Source organism: Lutra lutra, chromosome 12 (genome assembly GCF_902655055.1).
Source record: "Lutra lutra chromosome 12, mLutLut1.2, whole genome shotgun sequence".
Classification (NCBI taxonomy): Eukaryota; Metazoa; Chordata; class Mammalia; order Carnivora; family Mustelidae; genus Lutra; species Lutra lutra.
This window is the reverse complement of record NC_062289.1, coordinates 91,106,438-91,127,222: the sequence shown is the minus strand read 5'-3', so window position 1 is coordinate 91,127,222 and position 20,785 is coordinate 91,106,438. Positions and strand designations below refer to the sequence as shown.

Genomic DNA, 20,785 nt, shown 5'->3' with positions numbered 1-20,785 from the left:
CCAAGGGAGCCTCCGAGTCAGTGTTGACTTTGTCCCTTGTCCTCCCACCCTCTCCCACGCCTGGGGCTGGCTGTTCTGCTTCTGGCACCCTACTCTCCTGCAACTCCCACCCCATCACAGCTGCTGCAGCTATGCTCTGCCCTCCCGGCTTCCCCCATGCACCATGGCATCCACCCTCCCCACCCCGCTGTCCCCCCTCCACCCTCCTGCCATGGGTCTCTCTGCCTTCACCCTCTCCCTCCCACAACCCCTGCAGTCATGTGTCCTAACCCTTAGCTTTGAGAAGCTCCCCCCCTCCATCAGGCAGCTTCAAGAGTCCCCCATTCTCTACTCAATCAAGACAAAAGCCTTTGGCTTAGCATCCAAGGGGCTCTACGATTTTGAAATGCACTTAGATTGCGTGTTGTTGACTTGGGCTGCCATCGCGAAATACCACAGGCTGGGTGGCATAGACGTAGAAAGTTATTTCTTATAGTTCTGGAGGTTAGCAGTCTGAGGTCAAGCCACCAGCATGGTATTGTCGGGCGAGGGCTCCTATCCTGGCTTGGAGACGGCCACCTTCACTGTGTCCTTACTCTGCCTTTCTGCGTGTGCGTGGAGAGAGAAAGAGAGGAGGGTTTCTCTTCTTCTTATAAGGCCACCAATCGTATCAGATTAGGTCCTACTCTTATGACCTCTCCTTTTTTTTTTTTAAGGTTTTATTTATTTATTTAAGAGAGAGCACACAAGCAGGGGGGAAAGAGCAGGGGCAGAGGCAGAAGCAGGCTCCCCACTGATCAGAGAGCCCAATGCAGGGCTCGATCCCAAGACCCCAGGATCATGACCTGAGCCGAAGGCAGACACTTAACTGACTGAGCCACCCAGGCACCCCTGTTATGGCCTCTTTTCATCTTAGTACTTCTCAAGGTCCTGGCTCCAACAGGTTAGGGCTTTAGCATATGAATTCAGGAGGGAAGCAGTTCAGTCCGTGGTGGACCTCAGGTGTTTGTTGAGTATGTACTATGGGCTGGACACTGGTCTAGGGGCTGGACATAGAGCAAAGTAGACAGTGGGTAGGCGGAAAACTCAATCTGTATCTAAGTACCCATAGACTTTATATATACAGATCTGTAAGTCATAAGACGTAGATACATGCAGATACGTATACCCTCGCAAGCGCAGTGAAACGTGCCTTGAAGAAAAATAAAGCATGCGAAGGGAGCAGAGGATATCAGGGGTGGGGCACTGTTTTAAAGGGTGATCAGGAAAGATCTCTAATGCTGTGCCGTTTAAGCAGATGGGGACATAAGTGAAACAACCTAAGCAGTCAGCCCCTGGAGGTCAATTCCTTGGCTCAAGAGCCTGCAGTCTGAGGTGCCCGGGTGGCTTAGTGGGTTAAAGCCTCTGCCTTCAGCACAGGTCATGATCCCAGGGTCCTGGGATCAAGTCCCGCATCGGGCTCCCCGCTCCGTGGAGAGTCAGCTTCTCCCTCTACCCCCCTCCTGCTTGTGATCTCTCGGTCTCTCATCCTCTCTCTCAAATAAAATCTTAAAAAAAAAAGAAGAAGAAGAACAAATGAGTGTCACCGTGTGCCAATAAAACTTTATTTACCGACACTGAAATTTGAACTTCCTGTATCTTGTATATGTCTTGAAACATCAGTCTGCTTTTGATACCTTTATTCGTCAGGCGAAGAATGAAGAAACCATCCTTAGATTCTGGGATGTGTGAAAACAGGCAGTGGTCGAGCTTTGGCCCACAGGCTGCAGTTTGCAGAACCCTGCACGCAGCTGGACGAGGCTTCCCCCGTTGTGGGATGAGAGTGGGGACCATGGTAGGACCAAGAACATGAGTCCCTGGCACATAGCAGGTGCTCAACAGGTTATTTGTTGAAGGGAGGGAGGAGAGAAGGGCGGAGAGGGCAGAGGGAAAGGGTGTCAGGGTGCCTACAAAGCTGAATTCCGGGCTCAGGGCTCTGGGCTTATAGGACCTCGCCTCGCTCTCTCCTCTTGGGCACAAGACCATTGCCGTCCATTTCTTCAGAGCCCGTGCAGCCTCCAGAAGCAAAGAGGTTTTGCCAGAGCCTTTGAAATGCCCACAAGCTCAGAGCCTCCTGGCCCCATTTAGGACCAAACATCCCAGGCAACCCTCCCACAGAGCCCACGGAGATCTAGCCATACCTCCTGCCACCTGAAAAGCTTCCACTGGCCACCGCAGACACAAATCTAGAAAAAGACATGTGTAGCTGCTGCCCAAAGCCCACTTGTGCCCTGTCCACAGCTTAATAACTCACAAGTGCCCTAATCTGCATTTTTAGTGAGAACATTTCCGTCCCCACTCAGAAAAGTCATTTGCATCCCCCATGCAGGGCCCCTGACTGCTATATTAATCTCCCCATTTGTCCCCTCCTGAGTCATCTAATATTACTGCTGGCTAATTAAAACATCAAAGCCCCAAGTACAACAGCCCTGCCAGGGGCCTCCTAATGCCTGGTTTCAAGTGTGAAGCTCAGCACAGCCCAGGGTGGAAAGGCACAGCTCACGCCCGGGTCCCCAGTTTCTCGGCTCGTAGTGACCACCCCTTGCACATCTGGAACCTCAGCAGACGGACTCTTTCCCAATGCCGGTTACGTCACTCCTGCCGCACCCTTTCAACCTGCTGGCTGCCCACCCACCGGCCGCACCCCACACCTCCTCCCCCCGCCTCCCTGTGCTCCCCACCTGTCTGCCCTCCCACCCCCTGCACAGGTCCTGGGCCCGACCCCAGCGCTAGCACTGCATCTGATACCCACCCCGACCCCGGTCTGGGATTCCAGCCACTCCCCAGCCCCTGGGGCAGCCATGGGGATGGTCAAGAGAGTTTGCAAACTGGCTGGGTGATGCTCAGTCTTCAGGGAGGACGGCTGGGGTGCCTCCCACTTGGGCTAGGTCCGAATTTTTTTGGGGGGGTTCTCCTGGCTGCAGGCTCTTGGCATGGTCAGAGGAATTAGTTGCTACCAAATCCTGCCCAAAGATGTGACTTCCATCACCTGCGTATCGGCTGGAGGAGACCGTAGTGGAGACAGAGCTTAAAGAAGCACTGGGTCTGGGCGCCTGGGTGGCTCAGTGGGTTAAGCCGCTGCCTTCGGCTCAGGTCATGATCTCAGGGTCCTGGGATCGAGTCCCGCATCGGGCTCTCTGCTCAGCAGGAGGCCTGCTTCCCTCTCTCTCTCTCTCTGCCTGCTTCTCTGCCTACTTGTGATCTCTGTCTGTCAAATAAATAAATAAAAATCTAAAAAAAAAAAAAAAAAAAAAAAAGCACTGGGTCTGTCTGGCCAGGCTTTCAAAGGAAGTGGAGCTGTCCGTGCGGCTTCACGAGGGGACAGAAGGAAAATAGCTTGGAGCTTAGCAGGCAGGAAGTACAAATGAGAGCGAAGGGAAGAATTCTTCTGCATCCTTCTTCTGCTCCTGGTGTGATCAGACTAGTCACACTTGTGGCGATGGTAGCACTGATAGGACTAACAGGTGTACTGTAGATGACTGTATAGATTATAGTGCTCTAGGGGCACCGGGGTGGCTCTGTGGGTTAAAGCCTCTGCCTTCAGCTCAGGTCATGATCCCAGCGTCCTGGGATCGAGCCCCACATCGGGCTGTCTGCACAGCAGGGAGCCTGCTTTCCCCCCTCTCCCTCTCTGCCTACTTGTGATCTCTGTCTGTCAAATAAATAAATAAAATCTTTAAAAAAAAAAAAAGATTATAGTGCCCTAGTCTACTGGCATGGATTAGAACGCCAGTAGCGGTATGCGGTGGCCAGCATTCAGGAGGTGATTGCATTCATCCAAGTGAAAGATGATGCTGGTCTGGCCAGGGAGAACAAGATCGAGAACAAGGAAGCGGTGGATTCTAGAGCTATTGTGAAGCTAAAATGGTTGGGCTTGGGGATGGATCAGGTGCAGGGGATAAAGAGAATGATGTCCAGGATAGCTCCCACCTGTGGCTTGCACAGGCAGATGGATGGTGAGGCCCAGCACTGAGATGGGAACCACTGGGGGTTACTGGATCTGGCCACCGCAGGAAGTCATGGCACCTCCCATGTGTTCTCTGCTATCACTTGCACGGTTCTGGAGGCTATGATTTGCTCTCATCTCAGGACCTTTGCATAGGCAGGTCTTTTGGCCTGCAAGACCTAGCTCTTCTCTCTTTGCCTGATTAACACCTATTTGCCCTTCAGGTCTTGACTTAAGAGTCAGATACCCTGGGTGAGGTGCCTCTTCTGTGTGCTTCCACAGTCCCTTATACACTGCTAACATCCCACGTTATAGTACCCATTGCACTTGGTTATAATGACCGTGACAACTGTCGTCCCTCCCCCCACCCCGCAATGTACATTGAACTCCCTGAGGACAGAGATCACCTCTGTCTAGTTTGTCACTGTAGCCCTGGCCCTTGCAACCTTGCTTAGAACATAGGAGATACTCAATAAACTCATGCTGAATGAATGAATGAACAAATGAATGAATGAATTATGCATGATGACCAAGAGGCCAAGAGGCAGGAGAGTCTAGCAGTTGAGGACATGGTTTGCAGGGCAGACTGTCAGGATTTGATGCCTGGCTCCAGTGTACTAGCTGTGTGACCTCGGACAACCTAGTTAACCTCTCTGTGCCTCAGTTTCCTCATCTGTAAAACGGGCATGATAAGATTTTGCTTGACTATTATAGTGCTTCTTGAATGCCAGTTTTCAGTATTAGCCCTTCAGTGTAGTCTATGATTTCTTTCCTGGACTCAGCCCACTAAATGGTAATTCATAGCTTCCTCACCCACCTGAGTTCTCCCAAGCCAAAAAAATGAGGACCCATCTCCTGGCACTAACCACACTCCTACACTCCAGCCACACTGGCCTTCTTGCTGATCCTTTGAAGCGTATCCCTACCTCATGACCTTTGCACTTGCCTTTCTCCCCTCATCATCTTATATCCTTATCACTAACTGATAATCTATCATTCATGTATGGCTTTACTTATGATTTATCTCCGCTTCTCTCCCTTCACTGTGCCAGGGCACTTTCTGTCTTGTTCACTACAGTGTCCCCAGTGCCTAACAATGCCTAGCACACAGTAGGTGCTCAATAAATACCACCTGAATGTGTGAAAACCCTGCCGCAAGGTCACTGTGCAGTGCTCCATTCTTTGGAATGAGTGTCACTCCACACTTGCTTGTGTTCCCTCTCTCGCTCAGCTGACATGGCAGGGTGTGCCTGCTGCCTCTCCCTTCCAGTTGCTGACTGAGTGACGCTTGTCTAATGCATAGGCAGGTAGACAATTACTCAGAAACATCCAAGACTGAATGTGATCCTTATTAATGAGGTCTAAACTGGACGGGCCAACATTGGTGAGCTCAGGACTTATCCCCCACCACCGACTGGGCATTTTGTATATGGAAGTGAAGACAAATGGGGGACTGAAATTGTTCAACACAGAGGGGCCCATCAGTGCAAAGGCCCTGAGGCAGGGACTCACTTGGCATTTTTGAAAGGCAGAAACCTGAAATTTGGGTGAAATATTCTATGCTTCAAAACTTTCTCATTGAATCTTTTCTGTTTTCCTAGTACTCACTAGAAGTAGTGAGTTTGGACTATAGCAGGAAAGCCCAAACACCCAAGAAACTTGACCTGGCTTCAGGTTTGATTCCTCAGCCCTGAAAGCTGGTACCATTCAGAGAGGCTGACAGCGTCCCTTGGTTATTTCCTCATTCAACAAACATTCAGTGAGTCCCTGATTTATGCTGGGACCTGTACTGGACACCAGAGAGGCCACCTTTGAGTTCCTGGCCCCTCCCTGCAGAACAGAACCCAGAAGGCTTTTTCACAGTGCCTCCATCTGCATAGACAGAGGGACCAGGTTCCCAGCCACCTTGCATGTATCACTCTGGGAGAATGAGTCCTTACTCTGTGCAGATACTTAGTGACTCTGAAAGATTCCCGGAAAAGCGACTCTACTCCCCATCCCCGTGGAGACACTTTTCCAGTGCCCTCAGGACCCTGTCTAATGTCCCATCCTTCCTCCTCCCCTCAAGCCCCCTGCCTCGGGAAAACAGTCTCCCACAAAGAATGGCAGCCCCTCCAAGTGCCCCCGCTTCCTCAAGGTCAAGAACTGGGAGACTGACGTGGTTCTCACCGACACCCTTCACCTTAAGAGCACACTGGTAAGTATGCCAGCAGAATGTAGACCCACCTCACACTAACTGCGTTTGGTGTTGGCTAAGTCTTTGTTGTGGGGACTGTCCTGTGCACTGTGGGGGGTGTACCATCACTCCTGACCTGTCCCCACAAGATGTCAGTCACCCCGCTGAAGTTCTGACAACAAAAATGTCTCCAGATATCACTCAGTGTCCCCTGGGTGGGAAATCCGCTCCCATTTGAGAACCGCTGGTAGCTACTGACTCATTCATGGCAATACTTTTTATTATTAAGTATTTTTTAGTATTAATATTATTAATACTTTATTGGGTACCTTGAACCCAAAAGAATCCAAGCAGAGGAGTTGCTCGTTCTGAACACATTTTCTCTGTCTCTCACCGCCTGACCACTGATGAAATATGGAACAAGCCCTTCCTTGCTTTCACTGTGTTTTAGCTGAACTTTTATATCATATTTTTTTTAATAGCCAGCCAGGCAACATGTTGCTTTATACTTTTATTGAAAATGACCCTCTTGGAAGAATGTTGTATTGGTTAGCTATTGCTGTGTAACGAACATCCCCAAAACTCAGTGGCTTATAAACAACAACCACTTATTATTTTTCAAAAGTCTGCAGATTGGCTTGGTGGTCCTGTCTTCTCAATTGATCTCAAGCATCAGCAGTCCACCTGAGAGGCCAGCTGTGGGTGGGCTGGTCTGGGTGGCCTCGACTAGGATAACTCAACTCTGTTTCATGTGATCTCTCATGCTCCGACAAGCTAACTTGGTCTTGTTCCTGTGGTGGTTGCGAGGTTTTCAGAGAGAATGAGCAGAAACCCATGAGACCTCTTGAGGCCTAGGCATGGGGTGGACCCAGCCTCACCTCTGCCATTTTCTATTGGCTAAAACCAGCTCACTTTCAAGGGGAGAGGATTTAGACTCCATCCCTCAATGAGAATTGCTATTAAGTCACACTGCGAAGGGTGTGACTGTAGGACACAGAAGAATTGGGGCTACTTTTTTGCAGTCAGCGTCCCACAGATGTGTTCGAGTGAGTGACTATAACACGAATCATGAACATGATTCCATGATCAACATAGAATCAAAAAAGTACTTAGGTACCAATTAATCTGATTACCAGGGAGTGCCAATCAGAAAACCCCTCTTCCCCTCGTTGAGTAGAACAAACATTTTCAGAACCTTAAAACACTGCCTGTCTATCTTCTCCTTGACTGATGACCACATCCTACAATGATTTGAGTACTTGAGAAATCCCATCTGGGAATTAAAGGCCAGGTAAACTCCACAACAAATGTCAGATCCAGGCCCACAGCCCCCCTTGTGTTAAAACCAAGAGATCCTCCAACTCTCTCTTTTCCCTCCAGGAAACAGGGTGCACCGAGCACATCTGTATGGGCTCTATCATGCTCCCTTCTCAGCAAATACGAAGGCCTGAAGACGTCCGCACAAAAGAACAGCTCTTCCCTCTCGCCAAAGAGTTCATTGATCAGTACTACTCATCAATTAAAAGGCAAGTGTATGTTGACTTTGGGGCCCCTGGGTGAATTACCGAGTACCAGGACAAAGACTTCAGCCGCAGCACTACAATAGCTGAACCAAGACCTAAGCATGAAGGCTCTGCCCTCCACACACACAAGTTGAAAGCTGGTGGCTCCAGGGCCACATCTGGCCCCCAGAAATGTCTTTGTTTGGCCTGCAAAGCATTGCTTAAATTTGAAGCATTTCGAGTAATTCCGTGTCTAGGCATACTACCTTAAACTCTCACACTCGTTCACCAGAAGACATACGTAAAAATGTTCACTGAGATATTGTTATTGACAGGGGAAAAAAATTAAAATCAAAGAACCAACAGGAAATCACCTCAACTCCTTCAACAGGAGACTGTGTGAGTAACTGGTGGTATTTTCCAAATCGTGGAATATTATACAGCTGCAAAAAATGAGCCAGTCAGCACCCAGCATGTTCATGGGCACAAAGCTCTCAAATAACTATGTAAAAGGAAGAAAGAATAAGTTTATAAAATAATACATTCAGGGTAGCACCCTTTATATAAACTTTTTAAATATACTGTACGTGATTTAGGGACTATTTATACATATGAAAAATATATAAAGAAAAGCATAAGATGGGGATCCCTGGGTGGTTCAGTTGGTTGAACGACTGACTCCTGAATCAGCTCAGGTTGTGACCTCAGGGTCGTGAGATCAAGCCCCACATCAGGCTCTGCACTCAGCACAGAGTGTGGTTGAGATTCTCTCCCCCTCTGCCCCTCCCCCCACTTGAGCATGTGCACACGCACACTCTCACGCCCTGAAATAGATAAATAAATCTAAAAAGGGGCGCCTGGGTGGCTCAGTGGGTTAAGCTGCTGCCTTCGGCTCAGGTCATGATTTTTTCAGAGTCCTGGGATCGAGCCCCGCGTCGGGCTCTCTGCTCAGCAGGGAGCCTGCTTCCTCCTCTCTCTGCCTGCCTCTCTGCCTGCTTGTGATCTCTCTGTCAAATAAATAAATAAAATCTTTAAAAAAAAAAAAATAAATAAATCTAAAAAAAAAAGCATGAGACACTTTTGGGAAGAAAGTGGGTTATAATGGGAACATAGTCTCCAAGGAACTATAATATCATTTCTTATTTGTTTTTACTTAGGCCTGGGTGTTCGTTATATATACTATTCTCAACACTTTTTTGTAAGCCCCAAATTTTTCATAATAATATTTTCAACTTTCTAAAATTGAATTCCTTGTCATCATTTAAAAATTAGAAGAGTTCTCTTTAAAGATCAGATTTCCAGGGGTTCCTGGGTGGCTCAGTCGCTTAAGCGTCTGCCTTTGGCTCAGATCATGACCCCCCAGGACCCCAGAATTGAGCCCCACGTTAGGCTCCCTGCTCAGCAGGGAGCCTGCTTCTCCCTCTCCTGCTCCCCCTGCTTGTGTTCTCTCTCTGTCAGATAAATAAAATATTTAAAAATAAATCAAAAATAAATTAAATTTAAAAAAATCAGATTTCCAGGAGTACCTGGCTGGCTCAGCTGGTGAAGCACATGACTCTTGACCTTGGGGTTATAAGTTCGAGGCCCACCTTGGATGTAGAGATTACTTAAAAATCAAATCTTTAAAAATAAATAAATAGATACATAAAAATAAAAATCAGATTTCTAGTTTCTCTTGAAATGAGACTTGGCCTCCCTGGGCCCCCATTCCTACCAGCAGAGTACTAGCTACCCACTTTGAACCAGACATAGGCTCGCCCGCTGGCCAAAGTCCACACCCAGACAGTTCGGTCACTGCTGGGCCTTCATGGGCATCTGAGTTCGCAGTCTGCTTGTGCTTGACCGTTGTGTCCACATATCAGCTCAGACTTGCTGTGGCTTTTGCCCTCCTGGAATGGTTCGCTCCTTCCACCAACCCCGAATTCAGGAGAGAAGGTGACACTCCCATGTCCCTTCCTTCCTCACTCAGATTTGGCTCCAAAGCGCACACAGAGAGGCTGGAAGAGGTGAACAAAGAGATTGAAACCACGGGCACCTACCAGCTCAAAGACACGGAGCTCATCTACGGGGCAAAGCACGCCTGGCGGAACGCGTCCCGCTGCGTTGGCAGGATCCAGTGGTCCAAGCTGCAGGTAGGCAGTGAGCTCTTTGGTGGGTGGGGAGGGAGGAGCCTTAACAAGGGTCAGCTCTTTCCAGGGGTACCTAGAAGTCACAGTGAGATAGCAGGTGGTGGTCACAGGGGCCCAGATTCTCAGGTCATGACTGACTCTGCCTCATAGTCATGTCTCATTGAGCCAACACAGTGGTTGTTTTTTTTTTTTAAAAAAGGAACTTGCACATCCATTGGTGAGGCTTATGCTCTGCACTTTACCACAGACCCTACCATTCCCTTTTGTCTTCCTCCTACTCTCTGATTTATATTCTCTGTCTACTCCCTGAAAGCGTTAGATTCTGCGTCCCCTGCTAAGATTTCTACCCCCCCACCCCACGGGAATAGTCTGAAGTTGCAGGTAGTTTCGTTATCAAGACCAAGGGAGGTTTGTTTGATTGTCATTTGTTTTGTTTTTAAATCCCTGATCCCTAGTAACTCAGCGGGAAATATATACAGCCCACCCAAGTCTCTCCTTTACTCACCATCCTGTAGCCACCTGTACCTACACACCATGCCTACTTTCAGGGGGTTTTTCCTGGTTTGATTGACTGTGCTTATTAGGATAGAGAAACACACACACACACACACACACACTATAAAACCCAGCCCAGTTCTCATCAGCGGAGTGCTCGCTTTCCGAGTGGGGCAGCAGGTGGAGTGGGCTCTGGGTTCTCCTCGGCTGCCCTGGGGGAGTGGAGAAGGGAGGGAGGAGGCACCCGTTCTCACCACGTGCCCCTGGCAGGTGTTTGATGCCCGCGACTGCACCACGGCCCACGGGATGTTCAACTACATCTGCAACCACATCAAGTATGCCACCAACAAAGGGAACCTCAGGTGAGCCTGCCAGCTTGTGGGAGGGGCGTCTCATGTCCCCAAAGCATTGACCCTTGGGTCTGGAGTTGGCTCGCCTGCCGAGGAAATGCTCCCCCTCTCCTCTCGGGGAGAGGTGCCCAGCTGGGAGAGGTGTCCTGGCTGCTTTGTCCCACCTGCCATATCCTGTCTCTTGGGACTCCTGCATGGGTTGCAAAGCTGCAGCGGCCAAAATCACGTTCAACCCACAGTTCGGTATCAACCCCTTGGAAAGGGCAGGAAGGGGTGTTTCCCATTCCCAGGACTCGGAAAATCCCAGTGCCAGTGGTGACCTGCTTGTACTGGCTCCTGCTGTAGCCTGGAGCTGTCTTAGAATGTTCCTGGATTTAAAAGACAATGTCTCTTCCAGTCGCTGTGGGCATGGCTGCTTCAGGTTCCACCAAGCCGAGCCACACCTTGCGCTCCTCTCGCCCCAAACAAAGAACAAAGGCCTGGGCAACAGGCTCAGGCAGGGAGGCTCCAGTGTGGGCTGGTGGCTTCCGCGCTGGCAAGTTGCTGCTGGAAGGGAACGACTAGGGCCCTGCGGCTGGCCAGTTCTACTTGTCAGGCCTCTGCCCTCGGTTCTGGCCCAGTGTCTGGTCCCAGCTGCTGAGGAGCACCCTGTGGTGGGTCCCTGCGTGCCACTGTAGGGAGAGTCCCTGAAAGGAGATGCAGATTCCCTGCACTGAACTCATCCCCATAGGTGGCTTGCTTGCATTAAGCATGGGTTTTCCTGGCCATGTCCCTTCCTTGAGAAGGAAACGCCGTTCCAGCTGAGCCCACCAGGAGGGAAGGAGCCTGTAATAGAAGCCCAGAGCCTGCTTGGGGAATTGGTCTTTCTATCTTTTCCCAAAAGACCTCAAAGCTCAGAGAACATCAAAGAACCATCCTCTATATCCTGAGTGTCAAAGGAGAGCCCAGTGAGGTCTCAGCCCTCCAGGAGCTTAGGGGCTGTTCTGGTAGTTTCTAAATGGTACTATTACAAAGCAATATTGGGTGGGGTGGGGGGATCACCGAAAGCCAGACAGTGCACCTCCCCTTTTTTTAGTTATTAATTTTGGGGCTTCTTGAGATCTTCTCCTAAAGAAAATATTCAACTGATTCTCTCTCTCTCTCTCTTTTTTTTTTTTTTTTGACAACCACACATCTGGACATGATAGGAAGGCCAGCAGAGAATGTATACCATATACAGAAATAATCTAGCCATAACAGAAGAAGGCAGGCAAAGGAGAAGAAGGGAGGGAGAGGGAAATGTAAGGCATTCAATCTCCCGTTCAGTGAAATTATGTTTAGGAGACATAAATGGGTTCTGTTTCTCCTGTTGGTCTCAGTTCCCGCACACAGAGTAAGCATTCCACCCGCTGAGTGTGATTCTGGTGTTTCTAAACACACTTTTTAAATATATATGTTACACAAACACCCTTTATCTGGTGCTCAACCAAAGAAACAGCAGTGTGTTTTACTGCTGAAGGGAACGCTGTCAGTTTGACTCATTCTGTGTTCATCTCCAATATGGCGCCTTTGCTGGGAGGCTGTTGAGAGCACTCTTGGCTCCGTGGGACTCCTACCTTCAGCCCTCATTCTAGACTCACCCCCACCTGGTGCAGTGCACCTTCCCTGCAGTATTAAATGAAACACAGTCTTAGGCACACGGTAAAGACCCACAGGTACTCAGAAAGGAGGTGGCCCTGGGAACAGATAAGACAGGATGCTTTGTAGAGGAAGTGAATCTGAGTCTGGCCTTGAATTTGGGCACATGACAGCAGAGAAGGGTTCCTGCCAACATGGGCAGCAGGGCCACGCTCCAGTGGCAGAATGTGTAGAGGAGGAGATCTCCAAGCAATGGGCTGGACCTGCCCCGTGATCCTCACGTGGGCACAAGCCAGGGTGGCGGCTCCCCTAGCCTGGGATTGAGTCCGCAAATGGCGCTGACGAGCCGGGGTGGCCAGAGCTCCTGGGATGAGTTCGCATTGAACCACATTGTGAAGAAGTCATTCTCCTTTCTATTGTTTTCAATCCTTCTGATGATGCTAAAGAGGAAGTCTCAGTTTGGTGAGGAGACATCCATAACACCTCTCTAACTCTGCTGATCTCCCCATCAGAGGTGCTCCCCAGAGCACAACACCTTCCTGCAATGTAATAATGGTATATGGTCTCCTAGCTGCCTGTTTAGGTAGGCGAGGCCAGTGGCGATCTCCAGTTTTCGTTTAAAGCAAATAAATGTGAGTGCAGGGGAAACACTAGGGGTTCTTCTTAGCTGTAAGTGTGTAGACTTCCCAACGGTACTGGGGGTGGGCGGGTGGGGCGAGATGTTAAGGATGGAGATAAGAGCAAGACTGGAACTAGGAATCATTGGTGGGCTCTTAGAGGGAAGGAGGATCCCACATTATTTCCCTGGAGATCACCTGCTGCCAAAGACCCCTGGGAAACTAGCCCACGTCAAGAGTGTTTGAGTCTCCAATTAGGGCAGCAATCTTTGCTCTTCAGTGGGCTGGCGTGGGACCTCCCATCCTCCACCCTGCCTTAGACCAGTGCTTCTGTAGTCCCTCCCTTCCAACAGCAGCTCCGTGGTCCCTTGGGGACCTTGGCACAGAGGTCATCCGTCCTGAGCCTCACGCACTGGGTGACACCCTTTCCAGTAAGTCCGTGAGGTGCAAGCCCCGCCCTGACAGCACACATCCCCCTCTCTCTGCCCCAGGTCTGCCATCACCATATTTCCGCAGAGAACCGACGGCAAGCACGATTTCCGGGTCTGGAACTCTCAGCTCATCCGCTATGCTGGCTACAAGCAGCCCGATGGCTCTATCCTAGGGGACCCAGCCAATGTGGAATTCACAGAGGTATGTGCCCCCGTGGCCCCCGCCTGGGCTCTGAATTCCCCCAAACTGGCTTCATCCACAGCCTTTTCTTACTTTAATGTTATCGCCATAGGGAAAGCAGCCAGTGGGGTACCACTGACTCCTCTCCAGACCTCCTGCTCCTTTTGGCTGCCCCCACTCCGTCTGGTGCCCTTCCAGCTGGCCATTTGGTCATTTTCATCCATCACCTCCCCCAGCTCTCATGATAGGAACTGTTGTCCCACTTCCCAGATGACTAGACTGAGTCTCACCATAGCCCAGTGACTTACCCAAAGCCACCAAATGAGCACAGAGAAGGCTGGACGTGCAGTCCACATCTGCCTCCCACGAGCCAGAGAGGAGCTGACACGTATACCGTTTCTGAGCCGGGTAATACATCAAACTTATCCGTTTACCCGGGTCTAGCTACCCAGCCCTTCTTTGGATGAGCTTGTCTCTGCATCGTGCCAAGACGACCCCAGTTTCTGGTGGCCCAAGTCAGTTCATAAAAGCCGACAGGAAAATGAACACCACCATCTCCCCATCTATGGGGCTGCAGACAGGTATGACAGGTAATGCACGGGAGCTTCCAGCACCTGTGCCCGTAGGAGACACCGCAGGCAGACCCATGCCGAGAACGAGCTCGGGCACACAGCCCGGCTCCCCTTATTTATCACCCACTCATCCCCAGTTGAAGTTCATCTCTGTTCTTTCCTCAAACACCACCCCTCAGGACAGAGCTGGCAAGATCAAATGCTTCTCCAGTCCCTCATGACAGCTGACTTCATTTGCATGTGGCTTTTCTTATTAAAATACTATTATGGAGGAGAAGGGGCTGTAACCAGGGCGACCAGGAGTTGCACCTGTTCCGACTCAGCCAGACTCTCGGCTCCACTTGGCTGAGCGCTAACTGCAAAGTTGGCTGACCTTGTCCTCCTGGCCACCGGAACAGAAACGCCACAGCGTCTTCTTCCCCTTCTGTCTCCAGAAACCTTGCTGACAGCTCGTGTTCTCCTAAGTCCCTGATTTCGTGCTTCCTCTTTCTACGGACACTGCAGACAGAAACACCCACTCTCCCTGTGCTGTCCAGTGGGGCAGCCCCTGGCCACGTGTGGCTGGTGAGCCCCAGAAAAATCCAAATTGAGGTGTGTTGTAAGTGTAACACACACACCAGATTTCGAAGACTGAGAACAAGACAGAGAGTGGAAAATAGCTCATTAATAATTTTCATCTTGATTACATATTGAAATAATATTGTGGATAATTTTAGACTATTATATCTATTAAAAATTAATATACCGATTGAATTAATAAATGTATTGACATTTGTTAAATGTCTTTTATTATAGTAATATGAATAATGTGTTTAAGAATTTATCATTATGACATTAATGATGATTAATACATTTAATTTTATGTTATATATATTTGATATATTTATCAGATAACTATATTACATATTTAACTTAAATGTTAAATATATTATTAGAATATATTGCTATCGGTACTTTATTTAATATAATATTGATAAGTTAATACCGATATAGTAAATATTATAATTATGATGATCATTAATAATCAAATATTATTGAAATTAAAATATATTATTTAAATGAGCCTATTATTTAAATTATTTCACTTGCTTTATATTTGGGCTCTTTTTTTACTTTTTCAAATGTAGCTACTAAAGGGGAGCCTGGGTAGCTCAGTCGGGTAAGTGTCTGCTTTCGGCTCAGGTCATGAGGGATTGAGCCCCATATCAGGCTCCCTGACCAGCAGGGAGTCTGCTTCTCCCACTCACTCTTCCTCTCTCTCTCTCTCAAATAAATAAAATCTTATTTAAAAATTAAAATTTAAGGGGCACCTCAGTGGCTCAGTCCTTAGGCATCTGCCTTCAGTTCGGCTCGTGGTCCCAGGGTCCTGGGATCGGGCCCTGCATCAGGGTCCCTGCTCAGCGGGAAGCTCTCCCACTCCCCCTGCTTGTGTTCCCTCTCTGACTCTGTCTCTCTCTGTCAAGTAAATAAATAAAATCTTTTTAAACAATTAAAATTAAAAAATTAAAATTTAAATTAAATTACATGTAGCTACTAAAAATTTTTCAATTACCTATGTGGCGTGCTTTATATTTCGATTCAACATCTGCTCTAACAGATGCGTTTATGCGCAAATTCTAATCATTCTGCCCTCATCAAATGTGGTAGGTTCTCTATCTCAGGGTACCCGATGCACGCAGTTCCAGAGTGAGTACCTAGGACGTGCCAGACCCTGGGCTCGAGGGTGGTGTAGATAAGTCAGATCCCATTCTTGGCATCCGGGAGTCCCCGGTGGGCAAGAACAATGGGGCCCAGAGCCTCCAGAGGAAAGTGCCGCTGGCCGGCTTGCACTGGGATCTCTGCGCCTCCTCCCCCCGCCGCTGTGGCTGGGGCCTGGGGTACAGTAGCAGTGGAGGTGGTGTGACCTGGCCACTTCTGGTTGCAGATCTGCGTCCAGCAGGGCTGGAAACCCCCAAGGGGCCGCTTCGACGTCCTGCCACTCCTGCTCCAGGCCAACGGCAATGACCCCGAGTTGTTCCAGATTCCCCCAGAGCTGGTGTTGGAAGTGCCTATCAGGCACCCCAAGTAAGAGGAACTGGCAGGGGGAGGGGAGGAGGGGGGGATTCACCCAGTGCCCCTCTCTGCCTCTCCCTAACCCCCAACTCTCCCTCTAGCCCAGACAGAGGCAGAAGGGGGGTCTTGGTTCCTTGCTCACAGTGGATTCCCCCAAGCAGTAAGTCTTCCTTGACCAGCCAGGGGATGACCATCTCTTCTGAACCATAATCTCCCTCCTCACCCCACTTCTATGCAGTCAACCGGGACCTGCCCTTCTCCAGCCTTTTTCCAGCTTTCCAGAAAGCCAGAAGCACCTCTTATCTTGTTGTGGGTACTCATTTTAAATAGAGCTGTTTAAAACTATGTGACCTGACGTGAGTCAAGTCCAGAAGGAATTTGGAGCCAGGAAGGAACTGTAAGAGCCGGGCCAGCAGCATGAATGGAATTCACACTTTGAGAGTGAAGGAAATCCATAGTGAGACCCTGACCTTGGAGGCAAAATGGGGGTGAGGAGGGCAAAAAGCTCAATAATCCAAATATTATTTAATGAAATCTTTTTATAAAAATTAATTTTTGTATCAAAAAATTTATCAAACTTTCATTTTAAAATGTTTATGTGAAAATTTTAAGTAAAGACAGGATCCAGTTCAGGGCTGAAATTCAGGTAAAGCAAGCAAGGTGAGCCGTGCATGCATGTGCAAGGTGAGACCTGTCTTTATTTAAAGTTTTGATGGTTTGTTGTGGATTTTTTTTGGAGGGGGGCACTGATTTTGTTTGGAAAACATGGAGTTAATTTAGAATATAATGTAAAAAAAAAAATAGTACTGGTCTTGATTACTGGGTTTGTTAGAGCCCTCTTAAATTTTGTACCCAAGGCTAGAGCCTTAATGACTTCACCCTCGTCCCATCCCTGGAGAGGGAGCACGTTTCCTGAGGCTCCTGACACTGCCCAGTATCTGGGAACTCACCCAATCTTCCCAGTGAAACCTGGCCTACATTCAGCAATGCATTCCACCAACATGGTTTATGAATCCTGCTCTGGGCCAGGCACTGTGCAACCCTTCATAGCTGAGTTGGTCGCTGCCTCCATGGTGTTCTCCATCCCAAAAGTATGACTTACACATACTCTTACCTAAATAAATATTTAATTCTAATAAAGTGCTACAAAAGAAATTTTATGATCCCCAGAGGCATCAATCCACCTGACCCAGCCTAAACTGAGTGTCAGGGAGGGCTTACAGAGTAAGCAATATTTTAGCTGAGAATTAAAGGTTAGGTAAGGGCTGGGCAGACACAGAAGGAAGAGAAAGGATCCAAGGAGGAAGGACATGCCGTGCAAAGGCCCTGGGGTAGGAAGGAATTTGGCAAGACTCCCTTCCTCCTGGATTAGCTTTCAGAATGGGTTCGGGAGATCAATGGCAGCCCAGTGCTGTGGCTCCCAGGCTTGCATGTTCCTCCACATCACCTGGGAGACACATTAAAAATGTGTATCATTGGGCCCAGCTGTGGAGCCTGCGATCCTACCGGTCTGAAATGGAGCCCAGGGGTCAGGGGCTGACCCTGTGAGGCCCAGGAGGCTGCTGGCATTTCCACATCCCCGGACTCCGACTGCCCCACCCATGCGTCTGCCTGAGAGTCTCCTGCCCCGTGGTGACCTGGGTCGTGTCGCTGTTCGCAGGTTTGAGTGGTTCAAGGATCTGGGCCTGAAGTGGTATGGCCTCCCCGCTGTGTCCAACATGCTGCTGGAGATTGGCGGCCTGGAGTTCAGCGCCTGCCCCTTCAGCGGCTGGTACATGGGCACGGAGATCGGCGTCCGCGACTACTGTGACAACTCTCGATACAACATCCTGGAGGTGAGGTCCCTCCCCGGCCATCACAATGGGCAGGCAGGAGGCAGAGGGGGCGGGCCCAGCACTCCATCCCCACGTCCGAGCTTTGGGTCTTGGAAACCCGAAGAGGTTAGAACAGAGGCTGCACCGTGGGTGAAGCCCTTGGTAATCCCAGATCGTCTACCGCGGGAACAGCACAGGGGCTGTGATCTAGGCACTGTGCCAAGCACTGTGTATCACCTCTGCATCTGATAATCCCCATTTCACAGATGAGGAAGCTGAGGCCTTTCAGAGGTTAGAGGACAAGCTCAAGGTCACCCAGCTAGCCAGTGGCAGAGTGGGGATGAGAATTCAGTCTGACTTATGGTCCAAGTTCCTAACCATCCGGCTTACACAGCCTTTTATTAGAATGGTTTGAAAATGACCCATGAACTCGGGATGTATCTTGCCTCTTTCCTGAAAAACAAGGGAGGAGGATTGGCAGTGGTGTGTCAGCATATGCACGTCTCTGTGGAGGGTCTGATTCCCTCCTTGGCTGAGTCATCCTCATCTACTAAGGGCTGCCAGGGTAGCGTCTGGAGCTCAAATCTGGCAGATGCCTCAGGATAGCTGTGGTCTTGCCAGCAACTGTTATTCCTAACAACTGTCTGCCGTGGCCGGCGGTGTTTCAAAGGAGGCAAGAGAAACAGAGAAGTTAAGCACTGTGGCTTATGTCACACAGTAAATAAGGCAAGACTGGAACTCATAATCAAGCATTAGGTTTCTGTTGTTAAAATCTACGGTGTGGGGTGCCTGGGTGGCTCAGTGGTTTAAGCCTCTGCCTTCAGCTCAGGTCATGATCCCAGGGTGCTGGGATCGAGCCCCGCATCGGGCTCCCTGCTTAGTGGGGCATCTGCTTCTCCCTCTCCCTCTGCCGTTCCCCGTGCCTGTGACTGTTTTCTCTCTCTCTCTCTCTAATAAATAAGTAAAATCTTTAGAAATAATAACAAAATAAAGTCCATGGGTGTTCACATGCATAACCTTGAAGACATTGTGCCAAGTGAGATAAGTCAGACAGAGAAAGACAGATGCTTTGCGATATCTCTTGTATGTGGAATCTAAAAAAGCCAAATTCATAAAGAGAGAACAGAATGCTGGTTACCAGGGGCTGGTGGATGGGGGAGTTAGGGAGGAGATGTTTCAGGGTGCAAACTTGCAGCAGAAAGATAAATAAGTTCTGGAAATCTAATGCAGAGAAGAGTAATTATAGTCAACAATACTGAATTATAAACTTCAAAGTTGCTAAGAGACTGGGTCTTAATTGTTCCCAACACAGAAAAAGAAATAATAATTATGTGACATGATAGAGGTGTTAACTAACAGTGGTAATCATATTGCACTATGTAAATGTATCAAACCAGCACCTTAAGTCTGTATACCTAAAACTGACACCAATGTTATATGCCCACGATGTCTCAATTTTTTTAAAAATCCCATGGGTATTAGCTTGGAAACGGAAGCCAGGGGTCCTCAGCCTTGCCACACACTGGAATTACCTAGGGGACTATATTATGCCGGAGTCCCACTCACCGGGATTTAGATATAATTGCTTAGGGATAGAGCCTCAATACCAGCATTTTTCAAAGCTCCCTAGAAGATTCTACTGGGCAGCCACTGATCTCTGCAAACTTACAGCAGGAAAGGAAAAGATGTTTTAGGCAATTTCCATAGATGTGGCTCCAATCACATCTGGGGATTTTTTTTTTTTTTTTAATCATAGAGTCTTTTTTTTTTTTCCCCCTGCAACTGCTTTCCATTCTTGTAACCACAGTAATGGTGGGGAAGTTACAATGGCAACATCATGGCCACAGACACTTTGCTCTCTCATAAGATAACTCAAGTTTTGTATGTATTTATGGAAAGCAGAAAATTTCTTTCTTTCTGTGGACGTGTCACTGCCAAAGGACCACAGCAGACCCTAGCACCCCAGCCGCAAAGAATGGATTAATATGAGATCTGCTTTCGTGGTCTCTGCTTACATTTCCACTGTAGGCAGTACTCCCCAAGTAACTTAAATGAGACACACTCCCGCACCAGCCCTCCCAGTCCAATCTCTGTTATGTATAAATGTTGACAGCTGGGCTGGGAAGCCGTTTCCCCAAACTTGAGAAATTGTCGCCTCCTAGCCCCATAATGAGACCTGGGCTCCCACAAGTGACTAGAATTGACAGAGGAAGGAAAAGCAAAGCTCTAATTAATGAATTTGCCGTTGGGTCCTCCCCACTCCTGACATCAGCCCCTGGTTCAGCTCGAGTTGTCAGGAGCTGGTTTGTTTCCATTGTAGCCAATGCAGTCGGCTAGCTGGGTAGCTGCTCTCGGGTGTTGGAGGTTGGGCCCCTGCCTGGGCCCCAGCTCCAAGGCCAAATGGCTCTATGGATCTCACTGAGCCTCAGTTTCCTTATCTGTCAGATAGACTCAAGGCAGGTGTTCCCCTGAGCTCAAAGCCCCTGCAATGTGGATCCCAAGCATGGCTACTCTCCAGACATAGAGCAGGATCAGTGGAGAGCTTTTCCTTCTAGAAAGCAGATGATGTCACTTCCAGACCCACTCTTCTGCTTAAAACCCTCCAAAGACCCTCTCCATGATATCTGGAATGAAATCCTGACTCCTAGGCTTATCCCAAATCCTGCACGATCCAGTCCTGCCTCTCTCTCCCACCAACTCCCCTGGCTTACTGCTCCTGCCCCTCAAATACACTGGCCTTCTTTCTATATCTCAGATGGTACAAGCCTGATCCCACCTCGGGGTCTTTGCACCTGGGCTGTTCTCTCTGCCTAGAACCTTCCCTCCGTAGACCTGCAGATATTATCTTGCTTCTTCTCATCATCTGGGTCTCACCCGATAATGCC

General features: G+C 49.0%; 1 protein-coding gene across 1 annotated transcript in view; it reads left to right on the top strand.

The window, feature by feature from the left end:
- NOS1 (nitric oxide synthase 1) overlaps nt 1-20,785 on the top strand; it is a 171,552-nt gene that overhangs the window by 112,001 nt on the left and 38,766 nt on the right. The window contains 7 exon segments of the mRNA XM_047698064.1: nt 6,033-6,161; nt 7,521-7,666; nt 9,612-9,774; nt 10,537-10,628; nt 13,342-13,483; nt 15,959-16,098; nt 17,747-17,921. Coding sequence (XP_047554020.1) covers nt 6,033-6,161; nt 7,521-7,666; nt 9,612-9,774; nt 10,537-10,628; nt 13,342-13,483; nt 15,959-16,098; nt 17,747-17,921 — 987 coding nt within the window.